The sequence below is a fragment of the Lithobates pipiens genome, unplaced genomic scaffold (assembly GCF_037356315.1).
Source record: "Lithobates pipiens isolate NorthernLeopardFrog02 unplaced genomic scaffold, aLitPip1_a1.2 Scaffold_19, whole genome shotgun sequence".
In the NCBI taxonomy this organism is placed as follows: domain Eukaryota; kingdom Metazoa; phylum Chordata; class Amphibia; order Anura; family Ranidae; genus Lithobates; species Lithobates pipiens.
Window position 1 is genome coordinate 225,414,033 of NW_027507764.1, and position 21,748 is coordinate 225,435,780.

Sequence of the window (21,748 nt, forward strand, 5' to 3'; positions counted from 1 at the left end):
CATGTAGGGCTTTATTTAGTAAAAGATCCTTGCTCAATTTCTTGTTTACTCAAAATGGCCTGTCACTTTTTGTTGCATGTTAAACAATCTCTAAATATGGAAAGAACCATGTAGTGCTGGTGTTATAACAAATGGTATACATATAATAACAAGCAATCTGGAACATCATAGCTGGTTTTAAGATATTACTATATATATACACATTACACAGTTAGCAATGAATAGTCATTCATTAAATGCAATGTGCATCTTAGGGGTTATTCATTTCTGTGGTAAATGCAAATATCAGCACCCATAAACACAGCTTGCTTCAAAATTATATTTTTTCATTTTCTTTTTAATGCACTGAACTTTTGAAGGTATGTGAGTGGTGACATGCTTTCACCATGGATATTTATGAGGTTCTGAAGTAATCTTTGTACATTTTATGGTCACTGCACAGTATTAGATAATAGGAGTCCTCATACCTGACACTAGTCCATATGAATTCTTAAAGCGGGAGTCCGCCGGGAGTTCCGCCGTTTTTTTTTTTTTTTTTAAAGCCAGCAGCTACAAATACTGCAGCTGCTAACTTTTAAAATAAGGACACTTACCCGCCCAGCGCGCCCGTGATGTCGGCACCCGAAGCCGATCTCTCGATCGTCTCTCGGGTGCTGCCGCCGCCATCTTGGGTATGGGAATCAGGAAGTGGAGCCTTTCGGCTTCATTTCCCGGTTCCCTACTGCGCATGCGCGAGTCGCACTGCGCAATAAGGATGGTCCCGCTGTCTCTGGGATCCGTGTGTTTCCCAGCAGGCAGCGGGGGACTTTCGGAAAGGGGCGTAGATTCTGCAAAATCTACGCCCCTTTCCGCAGATAGCTATGCCGGAAGTGGCTGCAGATACCTGTACTGTACAGGTACCTGCACCCCCCTACCCCCTGAAAGGTGCCAATTGTGGCGCCGGAGGGGGGGAGGATTCCAATGAACGGAAGGTCCACTTTAGGGTGGACCTCCGCTTTAACCACTTCCCTCGTCTGTATACCTATATCCCAGAAATTCTTGAAATTATTTTGAAGTCACAGGGAAACCCTACTAAAATGTATCCATTGAAGGTCAGTGGGAAGAATGCTTTTTACATTGGTGGTCGGATTGTCACCCCACTTAGAAAAAAAATATTTGTTGTTATGCTGCTGGCTCCGACAAGTGCCATTGGACCCAGAAATATACAGGCACCATCCAATGTGAAGTCAAACAGGCGCAGCTCAAGGGAGCTCTCGCAACCTCTGAAGGAGCTCTAGGGTTCCACAGAATCCTTGTCGAGAAAGGCTGGTCTGTATGGGCCAAGCAGTTTTTAAATTTCTGTTTGGGCCTATTTATATGGCAATAACGGTCACTCTTAGGGCCGGTTCACACTGCGACGCGAGGCGAGGCGACACGGCTCGCCTCGCCTCGCTCCCGCAAGTCGCCCCCATTCAGTGCTATGGAACCGTTCTGAGAGGAGCGACTCGAGTCGCTCCGACTCAGAAAAAAGGTTCCTGTACTACTTCGGGGCGACTTCGGGGGCGACTTGCATTGACTTCTATGCAGAAGTCCTCTGCAAGTCGCCGCTGAGGTCCGTGCAGGTCGCGGCGAGGCAAGTCGGAGACGCCTCGCCGCGCATCGCTGTGTGAACCGGCCCTTAAGAAAACAAAGTAATACATGATGGACAAACAAGACTTTCTCGTGGTGTTATTTAGTAGCAATATGATTTTATTTTCTTTGCGATCTATTGACAAATACCTGTTAAAACCTTTTTTTTTTTTTTTTGATTAGTGTTAGTTTTAACAATTTGTGTCACTGTAGATAAAAAAAAAAAACATACATTTTATTTTATAATTGGCGCTAAAACTAGAATTAGGGTACAAATTATTGTTAAAATGGAGTTCCCTCTGCTGCAGCCTTCTGGGACACTTCACAGGTCCCAGAAGACTGTATCCCATTCACAAAGCACAGCGCGCTTCCCACATGCGCAGTAGGAAACTGAGCTGCAAGGCTTTACTTTTCTCTTAGTTAGGATGCTGACCCCAGCACCTGATAGCTGATTGAAGAATCGGCTCGGGTGAGGACACCACTGGATGCCTGGACAGGTGAGTGTTCTAATTTTTACATTTTTAGCTATTTTCAGTATTTTTAGCTGCTGGGGGATTCTGGAGCTATAGGCTTTTTCTCAATTTTACATTTTTTTTTTAATAAAACAAAAATTCATGAACCAAGGGAATAAAATATTTTATATTAGGCTAGGTTCACATCAATGCAGTTGCGGGAATATATGTAAATCAAACTCATTCCCGCTTCCACAGGCAAACTGCACTGCTATTTAATAGACTCACAGGGCTGCCATTAATTCTTTATGGCACCCCCAAACATCTGAAAATGCAGCATGTTTTCCGGAGAAGGAAATTGCACAATGCACAAGCACCATCCAATTTCCATACGCCTGCAATTTAAAAGGATGCAGAGACTGCTTACCAGCATTTCCGGCATGTACATCTGGCCATTAAAATGTAACCTGCACCAATCGCATATGTAAACCCAGCCTTACTGGTTTAAAACAATTGAAAAATAAACTGTTCAGATTAAGCCATTTTGCAGTTAATTGGCTAGTAATGGAGATCTGTATGTGTGCAAAAGCATAAACCTGTAGATGTAAAATTCAGTCAAAAAGTAGCTGCTAAACAGTGTGGCTTGCCACTTCAGTTGTCCCCAAATGATCCTAGAACTTTGGCTTACACATTGAAAGACCAATGATTCGATTTTTCCACTCAACTCCCTGTGTGCCCCAGTGATCCTTCCTGTGTTTACTCTGTATTCCTTGGGTTTTCCAGCCTTCTGCACCCTGTATCTGTGCATGTGTCCTTCGTGTTCCATTGCCTGTTTCCTACCTGAGTTTTCCTAAACATTCCAGTTCTTGTATGTCTGTACCAGTCTGTTTCTCTGTGTATTTGGAAATCCTTTGTTATCTTCAACTGCATTCCCTGCCTGTGTTTCTCCTCTGCGTCTCAGGGTGTTCTCATTTACCTTTACTCGTGTACCCACTACCCCAATCTTACCAGCTCTCAGTTGTACCTTACTCGGGTTGATCCAAGGACAGCAATCTGGACACCGCATGCAGCACAATATCTCCCCCCTTCAGAAGCTCTGGTGAAGACCAGGGGCATCTTAGACCCTACACATCTGCCCTTCTCAGGGCTCTCACTGTCGCTAAGCAAACAGTCACTTTTGCCACCATCTATCCACCTGCTGCCAATCCTAGTCAATCCCTTCACTTCTAGTAGGAGCTGGTTCCCAATCCATGACAGGCCCCCATAAACCTTTTGTTTTGAATATTATTGTAACTGTATCTCTCCCTTTATTTTAAAAATCACTGCACAAACTGTTTCCCCTATATAAATGCTGTAAAATAATAATAATAATAATAGTATTCGTGGTCTACTAAACAAATTGCAAAGTATGACTTTGTGTGCACATATTTATCATATTTTATTGAATTCATGATCCAGCCCAGAATAGAAAATACAGTGCTATCTTTTCCCTGCATGAATCTTTCTGACTCAAATTGTTATGTTTCATTATAAACCAATATTGAATCAGCTTCGATAACAATATTTTTCTATGAAATCCACCAGCATTTATATTAAAATCTAGTGTTCTGTCTTGTTACAACCCTGATTATTTAATTTATTTTACATGTTTACCTTTTTGGTTAGGTAGCCACGTCTTGTTTATGCAATCACATGTAAAATGTCATTGTCATATTTTTTATTGCTTTTGTTACATTTAATTGTTAGTTTTTATTTGTTCAACCTTTCTCTCTCTCTCTCTCAATTCAATTCAGTTCAAATTAGCTTTATTGGCAGGACCAAATACATTTTTGTATTGCCAGAGCAGTTAAAGAGGAAGTAAACCCTGATGAGTTTACTTCCTCTTTCATTCCCTGCAAAGGTAAAGCATAATGGACCACTATGCATCACATAGTAGTCCATTATGTGTCACTTACCTGACACAGGAGCCAGCGAAGTCGCCGCTGTCCCCTGTAGTCCGGCGCATCCATCTTCTCGGTGGGGTTTCGCAGCTCCACCGCTGTCATTTGGCGAAGCCGCGATGACGTCACTCCCGCGCATGTGCGCGGGAGCCGACATGCGCGGCAGCTCCATCGTTGGAAATGCCGCGCTCAGTGCGCCTGCACGCCGCTGTCTACGGCGCATGCGCCGTAGACAGCGGTGCCTGTCTTCGGGCAAATATCTCCTGAACCGTATAGGTTTAGGAGATATTTCTTGGACCTACAGGTAAGCCTTAATCTAGGCTTACCTGTAGGTCAAAGTGTGTTGTAAGGGTTTACAACCACTTTAAATTTGTATGGGGGGGGTAGCTCGAAGGTAGTCTTTGGGGGATTAAAGTGGTTGTATACTCCATTTTTTAACTTTTACCTACAGGAAAGCCTATAATAAGGGTTACCTGTAGGTAAAAAAAATATCTCCTAAACCTGTACGGTTTAGGAGATATTCCCCTCGGTATGCGCCGCTGACTGCAGCGGCGCATGCGCACAAGGGGATTCTCGGCCTGAAAATCCGGCAGTGGCCGGCCGGCCGGAATGAAATCTCCCGCACGCATGCGCGGGAGTGACGATATCGCGGCTCCGGCCACTCACAGCGCCGGAGCCGCGATACCCGGAAGAAACGCCGAGGGAGCATGTCAGCTCCCTCAGGGTGGATCGGGCCAGATGTCGGGGCCTCGTTCTAAGGTAAGTATTTCATAATGAGCTAGTATGCGGTGCATACTAGCTCATTATGCCTTTTGCTTTGCAGGTTTAAAAAAATAAAATAAAAAATGTGCGGGTTTACTACTGCTTTAAGGGGTATTATAAAGTGGGATAGGGGAAGAGTCCATGTAATGGATTTTAAGTCCACAGTTTTTCATATCCCTCTCAGTCTCACTTATTGTGCAGCTATTTTCATTATTGGCTCCTCTTCTACCAGTAGAGTAGTAGAGCTGGAAGTTTCATCTTCTCTTCTATAGGGGGGATGAGAGCAGAGAGTCTCTGGAAGTGTGTTTCCCTCACTGATAAGTACTTGGGGCACTTTAGTAGGAATAGACCCTCATCCTCCAGGACCCCCTGGTCACATTGCTGGTACAGTCTACTTTTCCTGAGCTTGTAGGTCTGTCTGCGCTGTCCTAGTTCAATTTCCAGGCTGTGGGTCCAGTTTGTAGTCTTTCTGCAGTGACTGACAAACAGTTTCATGGCGTTTGTTGTTTAATTTCTCCATTCGCCAACATATTTTACTTGGGAATCATACATTATGTTTTTTATTTGAGATTTTGTCAGGCTGAATTGTTGAGAGTTTGGGATAGACAAGGCGCTAATGAGTTGCTGCTGACCGCAGGGCTTGGGCTGGTCTTTATTGGTCAGTAAAGCTTTATGGTGGTATGAGTTAGGACTGCTGTTTTGTAGGCTGTCCCAGTATGATAGCAAAGTAAAGGAAATCTGCCTGGAGGTGGAGGTGTTGGAGGTGCTCCGATGGACTTGAAGGAGGTGCCATTTGGATTGATCTGGGTAGGTGACAGGACCCCAAACTTCACTTCCATAAAGAAAGATTGGGGTGATGATTCTATCAAAGGTTCTGAGCCAGACTCTCACTGGTGGTTTAAGTTGGTACAGCTGTCTCCTGATGGCATAGAAGGCTCTGTATGCCTTGTCTTTTAGTGTTTCTGTGGCTGGCTTGAAACTTCCTGATTTGTCCATTTCTAGGCCAAGTTATGTGTAGCTGTTAGTTTCATCAAGAGTGCAGTTGTTTAATGTAAAGGAAGGGCTCTTTGTTTCGTGTTCTTCCTTTGGAACACCATGATTTTTGTTTTCATTGAGTTGATAGGGAGTGCCCATGCATCTTGTAGGCCTTTCTCTGTTGGTAACAGTAGTAGGAGGTCATCCGCATACAGCAGGAACGTCACCTCGGTGTCATATAATGTCAGCTTAGGTTCTGGGGAGGATTCTAGAGCTGCAGCCAGTTCATTGATGTAGATCAGGGATATGCAATTAGCAGACCTCCAGCTGTTGCAAAACTACAAGTCCTATCATGCCTCTGCCTCTGGGTGTCATGCTTGTGGCTGTCAGAGTCTTGCTATGCCTCATGGGACTTGTAGTTCTGCAACAGCTGGAGGTCCGCTAATTGCATATCCCTGATGTAGATGATGATGTGGGTTGGGCTTAGGCTGCAGCCCTGTTTGACTCCATGGGCCTGTCGAAAGTGCTCTGTTCTTTTCCCAGTCACCTTTATACAACAGCTGTTCTTGGTATATGACCTCTTGATAACATCATATTTTTTCCCTTATTCCACTCTCCAATAATTTGAGGAAGAGGCATGGATGCAACACTAAATCAAAGGCCTTCTTAAAGTACACAAAACGGGCAAATATCTTTCCATGTCTTGTATTGTGGACATGGTTCTTGATGAGATAGATGTAACCAGCACTCAGGAACAGATTGAACACTGCAGCATGTACATCTAGGGAGCCATGTTTAATAATCTCTGTCAGGATTCCATCCATCCAACAGGCTTTTTTTAGTTTGCAGGTGTTGGATTTTCTCCATTAATTCTTCTAATGTAACCAGTAGGGAGTTTAAGAAAGTCCTTTATTTTTTTCCTCCATATCATTTAGGCTTTTGAATATGTATGTTTGTTCTACAGTTAGTGCCTCTTCTGAAATATCTTTGTAGAGGTTCATAAAGTAGTTGAGCCAGATGTCGCCATTTTGTACATGGAGGTTGTTTTTCCTGGGTGCTGAGCCAATATTCCTCCATATTTCCCAGAAATATGGAAGAATATCTCTCTCTCTCTTTCCACTATATTTCCAAAGTAATAGGACCCCTGCCTTTACAAGAACATGAACTTTATTGGCACCCCGTCTTAATCTGTAAGGTAAAATATTGAGTTGGCCCACCCTTTGCAGCTATAACAGCTTCAACTCTTCTAGGAAGGCTGTCCACAAGGTTTAGGAGTGTGTCTATGGGAGTGTTTGATCATTCTCCCAGAAGCACATTTTTGAGGTCAGGCACTGATGTGGATGAGAAGGCCTGGCTCGCAGTCTCCTCTCTAATTCATCCCAAAGGTGTCCTATCAGGTTGAGGTCAGGACTCTGAGGATAGTCAAGTTCCTCCACCCCAAACTCGCTCATCCATGTCTTTATGGACCTTGCTTTGTACACTGGTCAAAATCATTTGGTGGAGGGGGATTATTGTGTGGGGTTGTTTTTCAGGGGTTGCACTTGGCCCCTTAGTTCCAGTGAAGCAAACTATTAAGGTCTCAGCAGACCAAGACCTTTTGGACAATTTCATACTCCCAACTTTGTGGGAAAAGTTTGGGGAAGGCCTCTTTCTGTTCCAACATGACTACACACCAGTGCACAAAGCAAAGTCCATAAACACATGGATAAGCGAGTTTTGGGGTGGAGGAATTTAACTGGCCTGCACAGTCCTGACCTCAACCGGATATAGCACCTTTGGGATAAATTAGAGCGGAGACTGCGAGCCGGGCATCAGTGCCTGACCTCACAAATTTGCTTCTGGAAGAATGGTCAAATATTCCCATAGACACACTCCTAAACCTTGAAAATGCTGTAAATTTGGAATGCTTTCACAAATAGAAGTGTTAATTTGTTTATTTTTATTTTTCAATTAGTAAAATGGAAAGTAAATGAACAAAATAGAGATCCAAATCAATTAGGAAGGAATTGTTTTCCCCTGCTGTAGCAAATTGGAGCATGCTCTGCTGGGGGGTTTTTTCGCCTTCCTCTGGATCAATTGTGGGCATAAAATTGGGTATTTGGATTGTACGATTATTTTTTATTTTATTTATTTGTTTTTAAGGTTGAACTGGATGGACTTGTGTCTTTTTTCAACCTGACTAACTATGTAACTATGTAACTATGTTACATTTAATGGAGATACAACACTTAGCAACTCACATGTTTAATGATTAAAATACATCTAAAGGCCCATACACACGATCAGACTTTTTGACAACAAACATGCAAATTAGCTGTTTTGGAGCAACATCCGACCGTGTGTACGCTCCATCGGACAAACTTTTTTGGTTTTCATCTGACTTTTGTTGGCTGTGCGAACGGACAAACTTTCTGGCAACAAAAGTCCGATGGAGCAAAGTCTGATCGTGTGTACAGAAAACCATAGGACTTTTGTACAAAGTACAAACACCCATGCTCAGAACCAATGCAAAAGATCAGACAACAATACAGAAGTTGACCAAAGGTGGCCGTAAAGAGCAGAAAAACCACGTGATTTGGTGAAAGTTGGCTGAAAAAGTCCTTACCGTGTGTATGCAATACAAGTTCAGGGCCGACGCCCTTTGTACAAAAATCCAAGGGAAAGTTTGTACAAAGTCCTATCGTGTGTATGAGGCTTAAGTATGCAGACATCAGGGTTAAAGCTGTCCACATAGACCAGTGATGGCGAATCGTGGCACTCCAGATGTTTTGAAACTACATTTCTCATGATGCTCTACTACACTGCAGAGTGCGCGAGCATCATGGGAAATGTAGTTCCAAAACATCTGGAGTGCCAAGGTTCGCCATCACTGACATAGACCATCCCCCGCACCGCTGCCTTTCACTGCTGTCAGTCTGCAATTGTGACCGGAAAGACTGTCCTGCAGTAGAGTGATCTGAAAGTGAGGCTTGAACCCCTCATAGAGCACAGTGTGGAAGGGATGACATCAATGGTGGTGAGGAGGATGGTCTATGTGGACAGCTTTACCTGCATACTTAGATGTGCCTGTTTTGATCATCAACTATGTGAGTTGCTAAATGTTGTACCTTCATTAAATATAATCACATTGCTACACTTAGAGGCGCCTCTCTTCTCTTTAATACTCAGCTGTGACATGGTGCTACTTGCATATCAAGACATCACTTGTATATTGAGTAAAAAATGTTGCTTGTCTTGCAAAATGCTCTGAAGCCAAGTTACTCTCAAATCAAGGTTTTACTATAAATGTCATCAGCACACCAAGGATGCCTCCAAAGGGTCCAAAGCTTTATTTTCATGGCCAGATAGTAAACATGCCAAAAACACCCAGTTTTAAGACTCCTAAACATCAGTTTTTTTTAAAGTTAATGACGGTGTTTCAACCTACATGTGAAATTGATGATTGTTAACACTTGCTTGGTATAACTGGTTAATAATACACCTGACTCTAATCCTAAAAAAATCCCCAACTTTGTGCATGTGTACAAACTGTGCAAGTACAAGAACTGATGCCAAAGGATAGTCACACCAAACATTGATTTGCTTTAGATTTTTCTTCTGTCCGCTCACTTTGCACTTTGTAAATTGATAGAAATAAACAATTAAAGGGAAAAAAAAAAGAAAAAAAAAAAAAAAAAAAAAAATATATATATATATATATATATATATATATATATATATATATATATATATATATATATATATATATATATAAAGCATTCTTACTTTACAGCATTTCTTCATACCTACCTAAAACTTTTGCACAGTACTATAAGTATATTTGTCCTAGTGTGTTAGCTTTGAGCTTACATTATTATAGGACAATAACCTTAGGAAATTGCTCTTCTGTGAGGTAACAGTTGTATGGCAAAATACCTATGTTGCTGTTTGTATCAGAGAACAGAAAAAAATATCAGATAATCTTCACAGTGAATTAGTTCACACTAAAGGCCACATTTCAAAGTCAAAAACATGAAGGGCATATCTGAGTTTGGGAGTGGAGTGTGTTCATATAATTTATTGAATATAGGATTGGTGCTTAAGGTGCAGCTAGTCCAAATAGATTACAATAAAGATCACTCAATATCTGCAAGCTTCCATCTTAAACAAAGAGATCAGACCTACCCCTATTGCTATTCATTTTTTTATGTTCCTTTTTGGGGTTTATTGCAGTTTTAAAATAACCATATGAAACATGCACATATAGGGCTGAAAGTTACCATATGTTACCAGCTTTAGATCTTAGAGTTTAAATAACGTGTATGCTAAATGTATAGTATGCTCTGCAAAAAGTGTCCAATTGTTCTTAAAGTATAAAGACTGTGTAATTCTTCATGTGTCATCATTGCATGGTATTGATATAAATATTGCTCTGGACAAAAGGTTAAAACACTTCTGAACTTGATAACGTTTATAAAAATTATTTAGATTAGATACCTAGAAAGTGACATTTGATCCTGAGCAAAATAGCTGATCTATCAGAGTGTAGATAAGGCAATAGCCTTGTAAATATTATTTATGGCAACCATAAGGAGTGTACTACTTTATTACTCCCACTCGTTTCCTGCATACCTTTGCACATGCACAAATGTCAACACATACAAAGATTTCTACAGTAAATATGTATGAAACCCAGTCTCAACTGTGTTCTCAAAACAGAATTACACTGTATCTGAGCACCAGGGCCATGTTTAATATTGACTTGGCCATGGGCAAACATTTTCATTTTCATTTCTTCCATGCAATTTCACTCTCCACCTGCTCTGAGACATACAATAAATAGCAGCTAGACTCAAAATCAGTTTACTGAATCAGATCAGGCAGTGATTGCGATTGGTTGTCAGAGGTTACAGTGTATCATTACCACTCACTGACTAGCTGCTAGAGGTCACAGCACACATTATGGCTCACTGTTTATTTTCTAGAGGTTAGAGCACATGACTTCTGCTGGCTGATTGGTTGCTAGAGATTAATGTGCTTGATTGCTAGATGTTACTGGACATCCTTACCACTCACTAATTGGTTGTTAGAGGTTACTGCACATTATTACTGCTCACTGATTGGTTCCTAGAGGTTATTGCATATCCTTGCCGCTCAATGGTCGGTTGCAAGAGGTTAGTGCACAGCATTACTGCTCACTGATTGGTTGCTAAAGATTACAGCACATCATCTCCTGCCTGCTCACCATGGACTGGGGAGGTAAGGGGACCCATCAATAGACAGAAAACTCCTACGGATCCTAGGACTACTGGGATCAGTGGCAATGCTGGAGGAGGGGGGTGTGATCAGTGGCAATGCTGGGGGGTTGATGGGATCAGTGGCAGTGATGTGGGTATGGGATTAGTTTGGAGGCACTACACTGTGGCAAATTCTGAATCATGTAGAGCAACGCTGGAAATCTTTGGCAAGTATATAGTGGAGTATTCTACCAGTGTAATGGGGAATTTAAAATGAACACCAATGTGAGGGGGGATTTATACTGACCATCAATGTGAGGGGGAATTTTCAATGACCACCATGTAATGAGGGATGTACGCTGCCCACCAATAGAAAAGAGGGATTTCTACACTGACACCAATGTAATAAGAGCATTTTCACCAACCACCAGTGAAAGGGGGAATATACAATGACCTCCATATAAGGGTAAATTTACAATGACAACCATTGCAGAGGAGGTTTGTACTGACCACCAATATACGGTGATACTTCTACACCAAACACCAATGTTAGGGGGGATTTACACTGACCACCAATTTAAAGGGAAATGTACACTGATCACCAATGCTATGAAGAATTTGCACTGACAACCACTGTAAAGGGGGATTTGCACTGACCACCAGTATAAGGGCAATTCTGCACTTATACAATGACCTCCATATAAGGGGAAATTTACACTGACAACCATTGCAGAGGAGGTTGGTACTGACCACCAATATAAGGTGATACTTCTACACCAAACACCAATGTTAGGGGGGATTTACACTGACCACCAATTTAAAGGGAAATGTACACTGATCACCAATGTTATGAAGAATTTGCACTGACAACCACCAATTTAAAGGGGGCTTCAACATGGACCACCAATGTAAGAGAGGATGTGAAACTGACCACACATGCAAGTTTGGATTTTATTTAACAATTACCAATATAAAGAGGAGTTTCTACACTGGCCACCAATGTAATGGGTATTTACACTGACCACTAATGTAATAGGAACATTCACAGTAACCACCAATGTAAGGAGGGATTTACACTAACCACCAATGTATGGGGAACCTTCACACCACCCACTAGTGTGAATGTAATGACTGTACCACACAAAAACATGCTGCCCTTTAGCACATACCAAAATTCAGGGTGCTGTGGCACCATGTTATTTTGAAGAAGGGTTCCCTTCCAATTTGCTTACCTTTTCAAAACAACAGGCTGATGGTAGGCTTAATGACTTTAGTTGTAGGCAGGTCTTTCAAGCAAGCTCCTTTACCTCCCCAGTGGGCAGCATTCAGCTGTTGTGATGGTAGATTTGACCTCAGGGGGACATGATATACATATTAATGCCGCCTCCATTTACATATCAATGCTGAGGTCCACGACAATATACATGTTAATGCTGCCGCTATGTACATATCAATGCAGGTTATTTAAACACAGGGTCTGCAGGTGAGTCATCTGTACATGGCAATAAGACAGAGCTGCACAGCAGCAACAGAACTTTACATTGAGATATCTGGACACAGCATGGGACTAAAACGTCAAGGGATATGTAGATTTAAACTGGGATAGTTGGCAAGTATGAGGCAACTGCTTTGGGCCCCACAACAATGATGGGGCCCAGGGCAGCTGCGCCTTTTGCCCTACCTTAAAAACAGGCCTGCTGAGCACCACAAACCCAAAACATTTTTTTTTTCCCACAAGAAGAATTTTGATTGAAATAAAACTTCCAACAGTATCAACACAGAACGTAAAAACCAGTGAAAGCAGGTTACAGAAAGACATTAGTATAGCAAAATCCAGTGCAATATTCATTATTACAAATTTACTCTGATAATACCAGGGAGCCAGCGTAAAAACTGAGCGAGAACCCTCAGTGATTACATAACTTTTTAAACAGGACATCGGTATCTAAATGAAAACAATAATCAGAAGGGAAAGGGGGGGGAGGCAAATGATGGCCAGTGCCATACACTTGGCCCCAACAGATGCACTTAAAGAGTTAAAACCTTTCAGGGCTGTACATTTTATTCCCAAGAGTCTATCCATGCAGACCAAATTTTGTCAAATTTCTTGGGACAATTGTGATTCATATATGGTCTGTAATTCCCAGGTACATATCTCGGCCCTTTTTTGAATATTAGTACTTTCACCAATAATCTGGTACCCTTCCAGTTAATAAGCTTTCCTTTAAAGTTAGGAATAATGGTCTGGCTATAACTTGGCTAAGTTCTTTGAGGACTCTCGAGTGTAAGCTATCATGTCCTGGTGATTTGTTCACATTAAGTTTTTCTAATCTTTTTTGAACACTGGGTACATTCAATATACTGTTATTAGCAATACTGTCATCTTTTTCCTTCACATAAGCTCTGCACAAATTAAGGGACGAATGTATTTAATACAGTTACCTTCACCCTGTCACTTCACCAACTTACCTGGTCATCTTTTAAAGGGCCAATATATTTCAACCTCACTTTTTTACTATTAATATATTTGAAAAACATGTGCTCCTTCCGACCTCTAGAACATAGAGTCATAATGTAACTTTACCTTTTTGTTTGTTGCAGAATGAGACGACAATAGGACGTGCGGATAGTGATGATTACGAAGAGATTTTCCAGACTGCATCTACCAGTGGGCAAAGGTGTGAAGTGAGTGAATTTTTCTTTTGTTTTATGCACTACACACTTTATAAATAATTATAATATTTAGAGTGTCTGTTAATTATTGTGTTCTCCTAACTTTGGATAACCTTCAAGTTTCCACAAACGCCATAAACTTAAAGTGTACCTAAAACCAAAACTGTTTTCTTTCCCAGTCTTACATCTTCAGGTTATATTGCCATCTCAGTTAGGATTGGACACTGGAAAAAGGATATAGCTCACGATATCCCTCTTTCTATAAACATGCTTAATTTTTTGTCTAGTGTCCTAGGAGGATGAACATCTTCTTCAGCTGCACTTTTAAAATGAACCCCTTTTTTTACTAGTACATTTTCTTCATTTTAATTCATTAAAGACTGTGCTCTACCTGGCTGATAAAGTTGATCTCTTTGATTGCAGCGGATGCAGCCATCCTTTTGGAGTGCTGCATTCAGACCCAGCTGGTCTGGACATTGCAGAGATAGCCTGAAAGTGACTTTAAGCAATGGGTGACCCCCAGCTCACACTCCACTTATGGTTTCAGGGCTGCCTCTGCACCTTCTGAAGGAGATGATCCCTGAAACCTAGAATCCTGTTATGCTCTGCTAGAGTTAGAGTCTATTTCATAATTGGGTGAAGCCAAGTCCCCTGCCTTGATGACTGTGGTTCACTTAGTTCCATGTTATCTTCTGGAAGATAGCTCCAATCTTTACCTAATGTGATCATGGGACACAGAGGTCCCCCACCCCCCCTCTTTTTTGGGATACAAATATATTGCTTTGCTACAAAAACTGTTGTGCTCCTGGAAGGAGGAGGGGTTATATAAGGAGTAAACTTCCTTTGATTGGTTTTACCAGTGTCAACACCTGAAGGTTGCCCATAACCCATTAAGTAATTACTTAAGGCTCCGTGTCCCACGATGTAGTCCAAGAAAAGGATTTTACAGGTAAGCTAAATTAACCACTTGCCGCCCACCCTATAGGCAATTGACAGTGGCAAAGTGGTTGCATAATCCTGATCAGACGTCATATGACGTGATCAGGATTATGAGCCGCTGCGCGCCCCCGGGGGCGCACATCGCGGCGATCGTTGTTGCGGGGTGTCAGTCTGACACCCGGCAACTACGATCTCGGTAAAGAGTCTCCGACGGAGACTCCTTACCACGTGATCAGCCGTGTCCAATCACAGCTGATCACAGTGTAAATAGGAAGAGCCGGTGATCGGCTTTTCCTCACTCGCATCTGTCAGACGCGAGTAGAGGAGAGCCGATCAGCTGCTCCTCTGACAGGGGGGGTCTGTGCTGATCGATTATCAGCACAGCCCCCCCCCCCCCCGAGGATGCCCACACTGGACCACCAGGGACGCCACCAGACCACCAGGGATACCCAGCAAAAGGTAATCCTCCCTAGACCACCAGGGATGCCAGTCAGTGCCACAATGGATGCCAATCAGTGCCCATAATGGATGCCAATCAGTGCCCACAATGGACATCACTGATTGGCATGCATTATTGTTTGGCACTGATTGGCATCCATTAGTACAGTATAACACCAATGCCGCCTATCAGTGCCCACCTGTGCCACCTATGAGTGCCCACCTGTGCCGCCTATGAGTGCCCACCTGTGCCGCCTATCAGTGCCCATCCGTGCCGCCTATCAGTGCCCACCCATGCCCATCTGTGCCGCCTATCCATGCCCATCTGTGCCCCCCATCCATGCCAATCCGTGCCAGCTATCAGTCCCAATTTGTGCCACCTATCAGTGCCCATCCGTGTCCCCCATCAGTGCCACCCATCAGTGCCCATCAGTGCCACCTATCAGTGCCACATATCAGTGTCCATCAGTGCCACCTCATCAGTGCCACTTCATTGGTGCCACATCATTGGTGCCCATCAGTGCCCATCAGTGTAGCCCCATCAGTGCCCATCAGTGAAGGAGAAAACGTACTTATTTACAAAATTTTAAAACTGAAAAAAATATTATTTTTTTATTTGTATCGCAAAAAATAAAAACCGTAGAGGTGATCAAAAAACACCAAAAGAAAGCTCTATTTGTGGGAAAAAAATGCTAAAAATTTCATTTGGGTACAGTGTAGCATGACCGCGCAATTGTCATTCAAAGTGCGACAGCGCTGAAAGCTCAAAATTGGTCTGGGCAGGAAGGTGTTTAAGTGCCCTGTATTGAAGTGGTTAAAAATCCTATTTTTTTAGGTACAGCTGTTCAATTGCTTGGTAACATAAATTGCTAATTAGCCAAACACAAGGCAGAAACTCAATGCATTTGGGCATCTAGATGTGGTGAAGGCGACTTGCTTAAGTTAAAAACGAGCATCAGAATGGGGTAGAAAGGAGATTTATGTGACTTTGACTGTGGCATGGTTGTTGATGCAAGATGGGCTGGTCTGAGTATTTAAAAAACTGATGATCTACTGGGATTTTCACACACAACCATCTCTAGAGTTTACAGAGAATAGTTCATGGTCCGATTCTGCAGACGGAGGAAAATCCTATTTTTCTATCCGTCTGCAGAGCGGATTGGATGAACACGGACAGACGGTCCGTGTTCATCCGATCCCCCATAGAGGAGAGCGGAGATCTGACAGGGCGGTCCCCGCACACCCTGTCATCCGCCAGCTCAGGATAACAAACTGTACAGTGAACGCCTTCATTCGGAGCGATCCCGGCTGAGCAAGCGGATCATCACGGGGCGGATCATTACGGATCGGTCCCGTGTGAAAGGGGCCTTGTTTGTATGAATATGATATTTTACAAATAAACATTTACTATGGGGTTCATCAATGACACACCAAAGCATGGTGGGATTTCTAGCAAGAAAGCCCAACATTGTATGTGTACTGTCTGCCAAAGTGTGTTAATTCACTAATTAAGATGTTGCTGTCTTTAGTAGTAATATTTTTAGCACAGCAGCTGCTGAGATTTCAGGGTTGCCCTGTTCCTTCTTTGAGATTAGTACGGTGGAGATCTTTAAGAGAACACACACTTTCTTTATTATGGAGAATCACGACACGTGCATTTTAGCACGTCTGAATTTCATAATGTGCAGCAATGTAAATGGGCCCTCAATAAAGAGCCTTTAGTTCTGCTTTAAAGTGATTGTAAACCCTCACCTTGTAAAACAACGTATTCAGTTTAAAAGAGAAGCGAAAGGCAAAACATTTGTATATACATATTAAAAACATTATAAATACCTTTTTTTCCCCTTTTTTATCAGTGATCACATTCCTTCTGTTCTCAGCTGCTTAAGAGCTTGCAGATAAGAAACAGCAGAACACTGATCTTACCAGTGAAAGGCTATGCAGGGGGGATTGTCAGGACAATGGTGATTATTGGAGGAAGGCAGGCTGAGTCCCCAGCATAGCTAGAAAACTGACCACGGTGTGTTCTCCTGTTTAGTGTGTTCAGTTTTAATAGAAAAGCAGAGGGACTGGTAGCACAATTGGGGATTTCGCTCAAAGGAAGCAATACAAAGAAAACAGGATACTTTTCTCATACAAGTACATGGTACAGCAGGCACATATCAGGAATATGAAATGACATATTCTTTAAGCTTACCTATACATTCATTTTTAAACATTTGCAAAAACGCCTGCTAGCATAGCTTTTCAGTGATTGTATTGTGCAACCAGTATGTCTAAGCTTGTAAATTGGAGGCACCTTCCATTGATTATATAATACTTCTAAGCTGTGTCATCTTTAAAACCAGGGCATTAAAGTGATTGTGAAATCCTGTTTTTCTTAATATAAAAATAACAAACATGTTATACTTACCTGCTCTGTTGCAGTGGATTTGCACGGAGCAACCCGTATCCTTCTCTTCTCGGGTCCCTCTTCTGTGCTCCTGGCCTTTCCCTCCTCTTGAGTTCCCCCACAGCAAGCAGCTTGCTATGGGGGCACCTGGACCAAGTCAGCTCCCTGTGTCCATTCAGACAAGGAGACCCGACTCAGTCTGCCTCCTCTCTCTCCCAATTGGCTAGCTGACTTTGATTAACAGCAGTGGGAACCAATGGTGCAGTTTTTGTGTCTCAGCCAATCAGGAGGGAAATCTCAGATGGTTGAGACAATCGTGGACATTGCTGGACAGAGAGGGACCTCGGGTAAGTATTAGGGGGACTGAGGGGGGATGCTGCACACAGGAGGCTTTTTATCTTAATGCATAGAATGCATTAAGATAAAAAAACGTCTGCCTTTACAACCACTTTAACATCAAACTATAATATGCAAGAGTAATGGCTCTAAAACTGAACCCTGGGTTACACTACGTCCAGCCTTAGACCATTTATTTGTTGGTCCCTTACCACCAGCAAGCCAAATGTCTTCCATATTGTAGAACTTTATTTTATGGATCTTGATTTGCTTGATTCCTTTTAAATTCAGGGCTGCTATTCAAAAAAATATGTTTTGCAGGTTAGAAAGGTCTTGTATATTTGTACATTTCTGTAAAAACCCCAGTCTATATGGCTTTTCTACACTCATAAAAAAGATTCTGTTGGCTTGTAATTTTACCATAAAAATATTATCATTTGACTGAAATTGCGGAAGCAGATGTTTGCCAAACATGCAACCGCACGAGTTTTGATGCTGTATATTTTAAAGAGTTTGACATCGTTTGGAACTTTGAAAACCAGCCCGAGGCACTTCTCATACGTTTGAGACCCCTCAGAACAAAAGAGCACCACCTGTGATAAGAAGTCACTACAAAGCAATGCAAGGGCATTGAAAGATAAGAGTGAACATTGAATAAATTATCGTTGACATGCTTTAAATGTTGATCACTTCCCACTCACCCTATTGCAGATTTACATCTGCAATGTGGCTCCATTATTCTGAGACTCATGTGACGTCCAGCAGGATAAGCCGCTCGTACGCACCCCTGGGGGCACGCAGCCTGGTGATCGATGGTGTTGTGTGTCACTCTGACACACCGCATATCTGATTGTGGCAAAGAGCCTATGATGTAGGCTCTTAACCATGTGATCATCTGTAACCAATAACAGCTGATTAAACGGTAACCAGGACGTTTCAGTAAATGGCTTTCCTCTGTTCGTGCTGACAGGGAGAGACGATTGGCAACTTCCCTGATGGGGGGGGTGGGGTCTGCACTAATAATCAGCGCATTGATTATCAGCGCAGCCCCCATCAGAGGTGCTCACCAAAATGCCAGTCTTTGCCCACCAAATGCCAATTAGTGCTCAAAATGCCAATCTGTGCCCATCAGTAACACATGTCGATGCCCTTCACAGATGACAATCAGTGCCCATCAGTAAAGACTGTCAGTGCCTCCTCATCAGTGCTGCCTATCAGTGCCATGTATTAGTGACCATCAGTGCCACCCATCAGTGCTGCCTATCGGTGCCCATCAATCCTGACTATCAGTGCCACCTATCAGTTCCCACCAGTGCTGTATATCATTGCAGCCTATCAGTGCCCACCAGTGCTGCATATCAGTGCCCCCTATCAGCACTGCATATAAGTGCCTCCTCATCAGTGCCCATCAGTGCTACCTATCAGTGCCTATCAGTGCTGCCTATTGTTGTCCATTAGTGCTGCATATCAGTACCTATCAGTGTTGCATATTAAGTGCCTCCTCATCAGTGCCACCTCATCAGTGCCACCTCATCGGTGCCCATCAGTGCCACCTCTTCGGTGCCCGTTAGTGCAGCCTCATCAGTGTCCATCAGTGAAGGAGAAAACTCAATTTTATAACACAAAGAAATTTTTTTTTCAAAAAATGTTGGTCTTTTCCAGTTTGTTTAGCAAAAAAAAAAGAAAACCTAGTGGTAATCAAATATCACCAAAAGACAGCTCTATTTGTGGGAAGAAAGTGATAAAAAAATGATAAAAATGTAGTTTGGGTACAGAGCTGAGGCTGTCAATCCCTCCCAGTCACCTTTTTTATCTTAGTGTCAGGAAAACTTGTCAGAAGTGACTGATAGCAGAGGAACAAAGCAGCAGACAGAAATGACACTTAGTGCTCTTAACCCCCCTGACGGTATTCCCGAGTCTGACTCGGGGTGGATTTTTTATACCAAGAGCGGTATCCCCGAGTCAGACTCGGGACTGCATCGCTGGATCCAGGAGGAGGTTTACTTACCTTATCCCTCGGATCCAGCGTTGTCTCCCCGCTGTACGAGCGAGCCGTGTCTCGCTCGATGCATCACACCGCCGATCTCCGTGCCCTGCGAGCGTTGTGACGCACGGGCACGGAGATCGGCGCCAAATTCAAAAAGTGAAACAAACAGTAAACATACAGTATAATGTAATCTTACAGATTACATTGCTGTATGTAAATATTTCACATCCCCGTTGTCCCTAGTGGTCTGCCCAGTGTCCTGCATGCAGTTTTATATAATAAAAACTGTTCTTTATGCCTGGAAACTGGAGATTGCCCATAGCAACCAAAACTGTCATTTTACATCAAAAATGATTTTAGACCAGCTAGAAAACAGCGATAATAAATTAGAATCACTCGCAGAATTGAGCGATAGCGATTTGTGGGGAGATCCGTCATCAAATACTGAAAAGTAATGACAGTGACAATTCTGCAACTGAGCAAATTTCAGTGTTTTTGATTTGATTACATTATTGAATAATTTTTATTATTGTTATATTATTATTTGGTACAATTATTTATAATTATTTATTATATTATAATTTATGATTTAATTTTTCAAACTTTATCATACCCGGGATGTCTGCTAGACTCTGGTTTGGACAGATTTAAGAGAGTTATTCCTAAGAATTGCAGGACTACAATATAAAACGCCAAATTTTCATGCAAAATAATGGTACCGCTTTTAGCACCTAAAATCCGAAATAATCGTACCGCCAGGGAGGTTAATTGAGACAAGTAAACACTATGGAGGGATATTCTTTGTTCATATTTCATGTCTGAGATTTATAACCACTTTAACCAACTCCCACCCACACTTTAACTACCACCCTCCCACCCATGCTATAGCGGTGTCCTGTGGACACAGTTGTTTATCTGTAACTATGTTTACAGATCGGGGTAAAGAGCCAATCAGAGCAGCTTTTTACCACGTGACCATGTGTCCAATCACAGCTGATCACAGTTTAAAGAGGATTTGCCGGTTATCGGCAGTCTTCTTTATTATAAATAATACATGTTAATTTGTTTTGAAAGCCTGTTTCATGAGACTTAGGGTCCTTTCACACGGGGCGGATCAGTTCTGATCCGCCCCGTGGATGTCCGTTTGCTCAGCGGGGATCACTCCGCCGATCCCCGCTGAGCAGGGAGATGACAGGTCTGTCTCTGCACACTGCGCAGGGACGGACCTGTCACAGCGCCGCTCTCCCCTATGGGAGATCGGATGACGACGGACCGCAGTGCCCGTCGTCACCCGATCCGATCCGCAGACGGATGGAAAAATAGCTTTTTCCTTCGTTACACTTTTTCGGATCGGAGCGGGTCGGATGTCAGCGGACATGTCACCGCTGACATCCGACGCTCCATAGAGCTCTATGGAGCACCCGTTCAGGTCCGCCTGAAAAACAGACAGGCGGGCCTGAACGGGACGTTAGTGTGAAAGAGGCCTATTTCTTTTTTTTTTTTATTATTGTTTTAATATTAAATAAAAATCTTATGTATATCACATATATATATATATATATATATATATATATATATATATATATATATATATATATATATATATATATATATATATATATATATATATATATATATATATATATATGATCAACAGAACATCTGTCCTGTTTCAAAAGTTTCACAGTGATCGCTCCTAGACCAGCTTAGCAATGGGCGGCGAGCGCCCTGTAATTGGCTGAATGGGGTCATGTGCAGGTGGTTGACATGGGCTTCTGTGATTGGCCCCGACGGAGCTGGTCACGTGTGGAGGAGGGGCTGGTTTGTGAGTGATTGGGGCACGTGTGAGTCCCGCCTCTCTGCCTGGCGTGCTGCGTGTCTCCTGAGATCTGTCTCTCATCTGCCCTCTCAACCCCTCTCTGTCAGCCCATGCCTCCCCCCATCAGCAACCCTCTCTGTCAGCCCCCCTCCCCTTCCGTCAGTGCCCTTTCTTTCAGTACCCCTCTGCCAGCCCCCCTCTCTGTCAGCCA

The 21,748-nt window shown here is 42.7% G+C and overlaps 1 protein-coding gene across 4 annotated transcripts in view; it reads left to right on the forward strand.

Annotated features, from left to right (window-relative positions):
• COBL (cordon-bleu WH2 repeat protein) overlaps window positions 1–21,748 on the forward strand; it is a 494,130-nt gene that overhangs the window by 242,523 nt on the left and 229,859 nt on the right. For all 4 annotated transcript variants that reach the window (XM_077491755.1, XM_077491756.1, XM_077491754.1 and 1 more), the window contains one exon: window positions 13,555–13,638. In XM_077491755.1, the coding sequence (XP_077347881.1) occupies window positions 13,555–13,638 (84 nt within the window). The remainder of the gene's footprint in view (window positions 1–13,554; window positions 13,639–21,748) is intronic.